At 53.6% G+C, this 9,691-nt stretch overlaps 1 protein-coding gene across 1 annotated transcript; it reads right to left on the reverse strand.

Moving 5' to 3' along the window:
- Positions 1 to 1,822: 1,822 nt before the first annotated feature.
- Positions 1,823 to 8,932, reverse strand: LOC122748365 (immunoglobulin superfamily member 1-like). The gene is made up of 12 exons (XM_043994015.1): positions 8,899 to 8,932; positions 8,149 to 8,424; positions 7,030 to 7,122; positions 6,280 to 6,579; positions 5,659 to 5,958; positions 4,659 to 4,958; positions 3,925 to 4,212; positions 3,394 to 3,504; positions 3,229 to 3,256; positions 2,992 to 3,068; positions 2,841 to 2,878; positions 1,823 to 1,954 (listed from the first exon to the last, which is right to left on the reverse strand). The coding sequence occupies exons 1-12, from the start codon at positions 8,930 to 8,932 to the stop codon at positions 1,823 to 1,825; spliced, it is 1,977 nt and encodes a 658-aa protein (XP_043849950.1).
- Positions 8,933 to 9,691: the final 759 nt, after the last annotated feature.

Genomic DNA, 9,691 nt, shown 5'->3' on the forward strand with positions numbered 1-9,691 from the left:
GAGGGTAGACCTGAAGGCTCTTTTCTTATCTGTGCTTCATCATTCCTTGGCCCCGTTCTGACCTCTCTATCTAGCCTATATTCCAAGAGAATTTTACTTTCTTGTGAGTCTCTAATATTTCTTGTCATTTAAACTCAATTTCTTTTCTTTTTTTCTTTTTCTTTTCTTTCTTTTTTTTCTTTTGGTGAGGCAATTGGGGTTAAGTGACTTGCCCAGGGTCACACAGCTAGTGTTACTTGTCTGAGGCTGGATTTGAACTCAGGTCCTCCTGAATCCAGGGCCGGTGCTCTATCCACTGCACCACCTAGCTGCCCCTTAAACTCAATTTCTAAAAGAACTCCATAGCCATCTATGCCACCCCCCATGATCAATCGAGAATCTGTACACAAGTTCCTTCACATCTCACAACCTCTATTCAAGGATTGTTTGGGCCTGGCCTTACAGAGCTTATTACCAATACAATTTCTTGTACAATACAAAAATCTATTAAGAACTTACTCTATATGAGCCACTGTGTAGACACTGACAATACAAATAAAAGTCGAATAGAAGAGGGGTGATCTTTGATGAATTTGATAGCCTTTGTTAGGGACTTTGTACCAACAGGAGTATTTGAGAGTACCAAGGTATAAGAAGACTTGAAAAGTCATGGGAGAGGTTACAAAGGACTTTGAATGACAATATTTTATTTTAAATCCTAGACCTGGTAGGGAACAAAGGGAGTTTATTAACTAGGCAGCTGACCTAGTAAGGCCTGCACTTTAGAAACATCAATTTGATGGCTGAATACACAGTAGACTGGTGTGGGAAAGACTGGTGGCAGGCTGACCCACCAGCAGGTGATTGCAATAGACCAGGTATGAGGGGATCCCCAGGGTAGTGGCTGTGTGATTGGAGAGAAGGGGATATATACAGGAGATGTTATGAAGGGGGGAAAACACAGAATTCAGCACTAGACTAGATGCATGGGGGTGAGTTTGAATAATGAGCAGAGTTTGACAGTGAGGTGATGAGTCTCAGTGGTTTGCTCCTTTTCTGGTCTTAGATTTCCTTTCCCTCCGGTAACTCTATAAGTCAGCTACACTGGCTGGTTTTTTATCCTTGCACACAACTGTCTCCTAACTCCATGCCTCTGTGATGGCTCTCATTCATGCCTGGAATATTATCCTGCCTCCAGTCTGCCTATTACTTTGCTTGATTTCCTTTAAAACTAATTCCAATCCCATACAGTCAGACAGCCCTTCCTGGTGACCACAACTGCTAGTGATTCCACCCCTGAGTTCATTATTCCCCTTCTACTCTATGTATCTTCTATGCATCTCATCATCATAGAGTGATGCACTTGGTTTGCACAACTCTAGACCCCAGTGGGTAACCTAAATAGCCATCATAGCTCCTCAGTGATGGGAACATGGGGAAACATATTAGGGAACAGATGAAATGAGATCGAAGGAGAGGAGAGGAGAAGAGAGGAGAGGAGAGGAGAGGAGAGGAGAGGAGAGGAGAGGAGAGGAGAGGAGAGGAGAGGAGAGGAGAGGAGAGGAGAGGAGAGGAGAGGAGAGGAGAGGAGAGGAGAGGAGAGGAGAGGAGAGGAGAGGAGAGGAGAGGAGAGGAGAGGAGAGGAGAGGAGAGGAGAGGAGAGGAGAGGAGAGGAGAGGAGAGGAGAGGAGAGGAGAGGAGAGGAGAGATGGGAGATGGGAGATGGGAGATGGGAGATGGGAGATGGGAGATGGGAGATGGGAGATGGGAGATGGGAGATGGGAGATGGGAGATGGGAGATGGGAGAAAGGAGTGAACTCCTTTGGGAAAAGTGCCCAAACCATTAGTTCCTGGACACAGTGGAATAGAGGATGGGCTCTGTGGGAGTCTTCTTGTAGTCAGTTTTCCTCTTATTCACAGTTCTTATGGTCAGCTGAGTGTAGGTCACTCCCTGGGGATCTTCAGCCATGGAGACCTGAAGTAGAAATAGAAAGATGAGCAAGCAGGGAGTGACAATGGAGCAGGGAGTGACAATGGAGCAGGAGTGACAATGGAGCAGGAGTGACAATGGAGCAGGAAGTGACAATGGAGCAGGGAGTGACAATCGAGCAGGGAGTGACAATGGAGCAGGGAGTGACAATGGAGCAGGGAGTGACAATGGAGCAGGAGTGACAGTCGAGCAGGGAGTGACAGTCGAGCAGGGAGTGACAATGGAGCAGGAGTGACAATGGAGCAGGGAGTGATAATGGAGCAGGAGTGACAATGGAGCAGGGAGTGACAATGGAGCAGGGAGTGACAATGGAGCAGGAGTGACAATGGAGCAGGAGTGACAATGGAGCAGGAGTGACAATGGAGCAGGGAGTGACAATGGAGCAGGGAGTGACAATGGAGCAGGGAGTGACAATCAAGCAGGGAGTGACAATGGAGCAGGGAGTGACAATGGAGCAGGGAGTGACAATGGAGCAGGGAGTGACAATCGAGCAGGGAGTGACAATGGAGCAGGGAGTGACAATGGAGCAGGGAGTGACAATGGAGCAGGAGTGACAATGGAGCAGGGAGTGACAATGGAGCAGGGATAATTATCAGATTACCTGCTGTCTAGGGGAGGGGGGAGGGAGGGAGAAAAATCTGAAATTGGAAAGCTTATATAAACAAAAGTTGAGAACTATCTTTACATGTAACGGAAAAAAATAAAATACTTTATTAATTAAAAAAAAAAGAAGTGCTCTATTAGGGAGGGGAAGAAATAATAGGTAAACAAATAGGAAGTGGTCCATCGCTAAGCCTTCAGCCTCCTGGAAAATGTTAGGTTTGAGGATGAAACAGACTCTATTGTGGAGGACAGGATGGGGCTAACTCACCAATGGCTCCCTTGGTCTCTCCTTGGCCACTTCTGTATCTGAGGGAGAGGGAAGCTTCCATCATTCTCCCAGCCTCCAGGAACAGAAATCCCCTTCACCATCCCTTCTCCATGCCCCAGGATCATGCCCCCTTCCTGCCCAGATAACTTACAAAGGGCTTCCCATCTGGGGGCCTCAGGCTGATGGGGAAGGCTTGTACTCCCAGAAAGACAAGGGCAACAGAGGAACCTGTTCGTAGAAAGAGAGGTAAGCAATAGGACTGGGGTACAGAGTTGGAAGCCTCTGTGACCATCATTTCCTCACCAGAGACTATTCAATATAGAACTTCCAGGGTTACAAGAGAAGGAAAGAACAGGGGAGTATGGGAAGAGGAGCTGGGTCTCCTTACCTCCTAGGCCTGTCTTCTTGTATGGATCCTGGTGAGAGAGACATGGGAAGGAAAGAAGCAAGGTCAGGGAAGATCCAAAGGAGGACCAGGAGGTCCCAGTCCTAACCCATCCCTTTTTTTTCCTTCAGATACTAAGGGGTTTCACTCTGTCTTTGCCACACTCACCCATAGGGCTGGATGCACGACAGAGCAATGCCAGCAGGAGAAGGCAGAGGAGGAATAGGAGGAAGGAAACACAGCTGAGGGTGATGAGGAGGGTGTTACTGGGCTCTGAAGCTGGGATGGGGGAGAAAGAAGAAGCTTCATAAATCCTGAGGGGACCCTCCCCTTGCCCTGAAATTGGCCTGGCTTTTTCTCTGATTATTCCTCCTCGTAGCATCCCAGCACTACCAACCTCCAACACTTTCATACAAACCCTGCTCGGAGAGTACGTAGCCCTTGGGATCAGGATGAGAAACCCAGAAACCAGGATAGAGACATGTGGGTCATAGGGAAGTGTTGGGGAAGCCTCATAACCCAGCTCACAACTTTGGTCTCTATGGGCCTAGAATTGAGGACAATGCGAAAGTCTCTGTTATCTCTTATCCTGAGCCTCCTGGCCAGAGCCTAGGCCTTGGTTTCATTTCCTTGTAGGGGCTGATGGAGGGAGGGGTTGTTGGCACCTTCCAGTGGGTCCCATGGGCTTCTTCTTCTCACCTCTCACTATTAGCTGCAGGGGGTCACTGTGTTGTGTCCGGAGACTTCCAATGGTGTCATACTGGTAGCAACAGCTGTAGTTTCCAGAGTGTTTGGGGGTCACTTGACTCAAGAAGAACAGGGCTCCATGTCTAGTGGTATCCATGCTTGGCAGGATGTTCTCATCTCCTTCCTTGTACAGAACAAACCTGGTGTGTTGTGAGGGCCCCCAGCACAGGAGGGTCACATCAGACCCTGAGGCCACCTCTCGACCAGGCCAGGCTGAGAGGGAAGGCTTGGGAAGCTGATCTGGAAACCCAAATAGAGACCAGAGAATGTGAAGGCCTTTCACAGTTGGGATGGGGGGAGTGGGGAAGCAAGAGCTTGGAGGTCCCTGGAAAAGTCCCTGACCATTGGCTCCTCCTTCCTTTGGCTCTTTGGTCATTCCTTGGCCAAAATCTCCCTCCTTGGAGATGGGTAGAAGCTAAGCCTCAAATGTCCCCTGGATTGCTTAAGAACAGGGAGGTTGTTCCTCTTCCATCCTTGTCTCGAGAGCTTGGAGTAGGACCTGAGCTGGCCTAGCCTTCCACTTTGTCTTTCCCCTTCCATAGGGGCCCCCAGCCCTTTTGCCAACCTCTACCTCATGATGCTCAAAAGATCCCTCCGCAATTTTCCTCTTCAGGCTTCCTGGGCTGCCTCTCAGCCCTCACTCCCAACAAGGTACTTCATGCCTTGGGGCCCGGACACCCCCTCACCTGCCACCCAGATCTCCAGGACCTCACTGGGCTCAGACACCTGGGATGGAGCCATCCTCTCTTGGTAGACACAGCTGTAGTTTCCAGCATCCTGGGCCCTCACAGACAGGAGGGGAAAGTCAGCTGAGGCCCCAGCTGGGCTCTGGCTCTGCAAGGGCTGGGGGGTCCCCTCTTTCATCAGAGTGAAGGTCACCCCCCAGAGGGATGACGGAGGGGGCTGCCGACACTGGAGAGTCACATGTGTCCCAGGCTCCACCACAAGGCCCGGGAGGGCTGAGAGGGAAGGCTTGGGCAGAGAGCCTGGGAGAGGAAGGACACGGGGCTGGGAGTCAGGACACCTGGGCCACGTCCCTTATCTGACCCTGAGCAGGGGCATCGGCTCATTCACTGGCCCTGTCTGAGCCTCAGTTGTCTCCTCTGTAAACAAAGGGGGTTGGACTAGAAGGACCTCAGGCCTTTTCTGCTCCAGCAAACCAGGAATCTGCAGACACTTTCCCATTGGAGAGAGCTCATCCAACCTGTGGCCGCAGGCCTTGTATGACTCCTGGGAAAGACCATGAGCCCTCGCTTTGCATCTGGGGGGTCACACACAGGTCCAGGGCTCACCCTGAACCTTGGTTCAGATCACGGGCCAGAAGGCTCAGGCTTATTTAGAGACTCTGTCACTCACTTGTTGTGTGACCTTGGACAAGTCCCTCCCTCTCTCTGGGCCTCACTTTGCTCATTGGTCATGGGAGGGTGTGTCCTCCCAGGCCCCTTCCTCTCTGGGGCTCTAGGGCTCTTCTCCTAACCCCCAGCTCAGTCCCCACCACCACCTTTCTTCCCAAGATTCTAGATCACAATAGAAATGGATCCTCTCTTCCAAGACCCCAGAGTCCTGCCCAGGCCTGGGGCAGAGCTGGCTTTGTAGACATATGCCCTTGTCTCTGTGAGGCCTGTGTCTGGGTAGAGAGCAGAGGGGTCACACTCAGAGTCATTGTGGGGCCCAACCCCCCCTCACCTGGCACGACCAGCTCCAGGGCGTCACTGGGCTCTGATCCTCTGGCAGAGGTTCTCCTGTCTCTATAAGCACAGCTGTAGCTCCCACTGTCCTCAGGTCTCACAGAAGAGAGGAGGAAGCTAGCCCAGGGCTCTGCTGAGCTCTGCTGCTGCAAGGCCTCCCGGGTCCCAGCCTTACACAGGGTGAAAGTCACCTCTTCAAGGAAAGACAGCTTGGGCCGTGAGCACCAGAGGGTGAGGTTGGCCCCGGGGACCACCATGGGGCCAGGCTGGGCCCATATTATGGGCTTGGGGAGTTTCCCTGAGGTAACAGAGAGACACCAAATGTCCAGGTCAGATGAGACATCAAGGTTTCCTGCCATACCTTCTTCCTAAGAAGGGCAACAGCAGTTCTGTTCTTGCTTTCCTGTCTGGGGCCTGCCTTGAGCTGGAAACACCCCCACTCCCCTGGGCCCAGACCCGAGTGCATGTGCAGCAGAAGGGGGTCCCTGGGGCTCCTCCATCTTCCCCACCAAACTATCCCTACAGAATTCCCAGGATTCTGTGCTATCCCCATAGCTCTGTGGGTGCCTATGTGGGGGATGGAATTGGGGATTTTGGGGGGGGTTCCATGTCCAGTCACCAGACACTGTCAGCTCCAGGGTCCGGCTGGGATGTGACCCACTGTGGGGGACCATCTTCCTGTAGTAAATACAGCTGTAGCTCCCAGAGTCCTCGGCCCTCACAGATGGAAGCAAGAAAACAGCCCGGGTCCCTGCAGGGCTCTGCAGCTGCAAAGGCTCCAGGCTCTTGGCCTCCAGGAGGGCAAAGGTGTAGTCCTGAGAGCGTGGCTGTTGTGACATGTGGCACGTGATGGTCACTGTTGTCCCCGGGGATGCTGGGGAACCGTGTGAGACTGAAATGGAGGGTTTGGGGAAGGCTCCTGAGAGAGAAGGAAGAAGAAAGTTAGGGGCCTGATCCCTCTCCCCAATCCCCCCCAAATCATGCCCCAAAACAGCTGAGAAGGGGGAGGGTCCCTGTGCAGACCCCATTGTCCTCTATTCTAGGCCTGGTCCTGTCTGGGTAACTGGGCTCCCAGGCCCCAGATGTTCTGGGCCCAGCAAGATTCTGAGAGCACAGAGTGATGGGAGGAGAAGGGACAAGGGCAGAGGAAGGTGCCTTCCCCACCTGCCCCTCTTCTCACCTCCTCCAAGGGGCCCAGCTCTGGTCCTTCAGCCTGGGATGCTGGGCCAAGGCAGGATCTAATGTAACATCTCTGGTGAATTCAGGCCTATTCTCTTACGCTTTGAGGTTCCAAAGCTCTTTCCTCCCCATAGCCGCATGACTGGGGGTTAGACCTAAATCCAGATGTCCAGCTCTGGGCCCTACCCACCTGCCCACACTGCCGTGTGCTGCCAGGCCCCTGTCCTGCCCCCCAGCCCCCCCTCAGTGATGCCAGAGCAGAGCTGGCAGAGCTGGGCATGTCCTGGGTGGGCAGAGGCTAGAGAGGAGGAGGGGGCTCCCTCTGGGCGGCTCTGGGAGGAAATTGGTTTTTCTCGGCTTCTCCTTCCCTCATCCTTCACTCACCTATACAGGTGCCCCTGCTCCACAAAGGGGGAGCCTCAAAGACTTAGGGGAGACACCCCTGCTGCCCTCAGGGAGCTCACAGTCCCAGGGACCACAGGGCTTGAAGCTCCAATGGCCTCGTTAAATAATGTCATGGAAGAGGAACCCAAAGTCCACAGAAGGTCAGGACTTGGTTTCAGGCAGGCAGCTAGAAATGGGGGGAGGGGAGGCATTTGAAGCCCCTGCCCCCGGCCACCAATCTCAGGGTCCCTCCCCCGAGCAGGCTACTTCCTAACACGGGCCAGATGGACAATGGCCTGGGGATGGTGGGAAGGGCCCCAGTGCTAGAATGTGCCAAGAAGAGAGGAACCATGGGAGACACACGTGGACAGGGTAGATGTTGCCAGTTTGGCCCTTAGAGGAGACAGGAAACATTTATCCAGATAAAGTTTTCTCAGTAAGAGGCTGTGCCCCTTCCCCCAAACACTGCTGTGTGTCCTCTGAGGGAGGGGGAGCCCAGCTCTCCTGGGTGAGTCACCAGGGGACACTGACCTGATGGGAAAAGGGCCCTGGGTTTGGGGGTGGGAGACATGAGTTCACATCCAGGCCTCAACACTAAAGAACCTGTTGAACTGTTCATGTCACTTTACCTCCTCTCCAAGCCTCAGTTTACCCATCTTGAAAAGGAAAATCAGTGGACATGTGCTGTCCTCCTTTCAGGATTATTGAGGAGAAAGATTTTTAGAACCTTATTTGCACCCCCAAAATGTGAGGTAGGGAATCAGGGTTTCCCAGGCCTAGGGAGGTGGGGGTGCTAAGGGGAGGCAGGCAGTAAAGCCTGAGGGTTTGTCCCACTTCTAGCTGACTCTGCAGAGGGATCTGGGGCTCATCTCTCAGCAGTGGCCTCCCTCCTACCAGGGATGGTTGTATACCAGCACCCCCTCACCTGTCAGCACCAGGGCTAGGGGTTCACTGAGCTCTGACCACCAGGGCCCCTGCCCAGAGCGGCAGCTGTAGCTTCTCGCATCTCTCACACCATCCACGTTCCTGAGCACAAACTCTGCCAGCTGCCAGGACGCATTTCTCTCTTCTCTGAGCTCTCCATCCTTCCACAGCTGGAACCATTCACTCCCCAGGTGGCCCTGGCACCTGAGGGTCACATCGGCTCCCTGGGGGACCACAGGACTCGGGACAGCCCAGAGGGTGGGCCTGGGGAGGGTGGCTGAGAAGGAAACAGAGTCCAGGTTCCTCAGGATTTTTCTATCCCCCATGTCTCCATCTCCAGATTCCGAAGCCCCTCCCGGAGTCTCCCCATCCATTCATCACAATATCCCTGGGTTTCCCTCCCTGCTTGTCCTCAGAACGATTGTCTGGATTGATGTGGTACAAGGAAGGGGAAGAGGGCAGTGGGATGTTGGGGGCAGGACTCACCCGTCTGAGCCCTAATCCCCCAGTGTAGACACAGCCCTGGAAGAGAAGTTCAGGTTATAGAGGGCTCCCCTCCAGCCCACACTGACCCCAACCCCAGCTCTCACCAAAGCCCCAGAACCTCTCATTCGGCTTTCATCAGAATATGAAGGAAGAGCCCTTTGAGCAGACCCTGGGCTCCTGCTCTGCCCTCAGTGTCGGGCAGCCAAGGACCTTGTCCCAGTGTCCCCCTTCCCCTTCCCCCCCAGTCCTGACCCTGGAGACTCACCGATGGAGAGCAGGTAAGTGACTGTGGAGCCCATGGTGGGTCGTCAGCTCTGCCCTGGGCTGCCCAGCTTTAAGCAAGCAGAGGGGTAAAAGTTAGAGTACTGGAGGCTGGCCCAGGATGTGGTGGCCAGCCCTGCTGCCTTACACCCCTAAACCCAGGCCCCACGATTTCCGCTCTTATTATGAGGAAAGAAGGACCGTGGTCCTCCGAGGCTTTGTTCTGAGGGGATCAGGGTGTCTTATGGTGCGTGTAGGCTGGCAAGGACTGAGGGCTCAGAGGAGTATTTCATACTGAAGGCCACAGAGTGGGACCAGGGCCAATAATACCGAGACTTGCCTGACAGTGCTCAGGATGGCCCAGAACAGCATTATCCTCAAGGTCAATTGTAGGTGTAAAGGCCTCCTGGGATGGCTACAGGAACCTGGAATACAGACCTTAGTGTCAGCCAGTTGTTGAGCATGCCTAGGTTCACATGGTTAATAAGAATCCCAAGGCAGGATTGGAACTCAGGTCTTGTTGACTCCAGATCAGCTGAAGTGATGAATCTGGCACCAGGTGCTGGAGGAATTGGGTGCCTCCCAAGGTCACCTGACCCCCAGGTATTTCAGGGCCTCAGCTGGTGCCTCTCCTGGAGGACAGCACAATGGCAGCCCCTCTCAGCCCAGGGATGGCTAGCCCTGCTGCTGCCCGCTCTGTTTCAGTTTGGTCAGACACTGGTCAGACACCCTGACCAGGATGGCTCAGGAGCCCTTCAGGACAACAGCTGCCAGTTCTGGGCTGCCTGCACCTCATC

This window comes from Dromiciops gliroides, chromosome 3 (assembly GCF_019393635.1).
Source record: "Dromiciops gliroides isolate mDroGli1 chromosome 3, mDroGli1.pri, whole genome shotgun sequence".
NCBI lineage: Eukaryota > Metazoa > Chordata > Mammalia > Microbiotheria > Microbiotheriidae > Dromiciops > Dromiciops gliroides.

Bases quoted from the DNA above. Each gene is read 5' to 3' on its own strand.
- LOC122748365 (XM_043994015.1), bottom strand. From the start codon at position 8,932: ATGGGCTCCACAGTCACTTACCTGCTCTCCATCG. The intron at 4,213-4,658 runs GTGAGGGGGTGT...TTGGGTTTCCAG, and splicing joins CCTGGAGATCTGGGTGGCAG to ATCAGCTTCCCAAGCCTTCC. The intron at 3,069-3,228 runs GTAAGGAGACCC...TTCTACGAACAG, and splicing joins CAAGAAGACAGGCCTAGGAG to GTTCCTCTGTTGCCCTTGTC.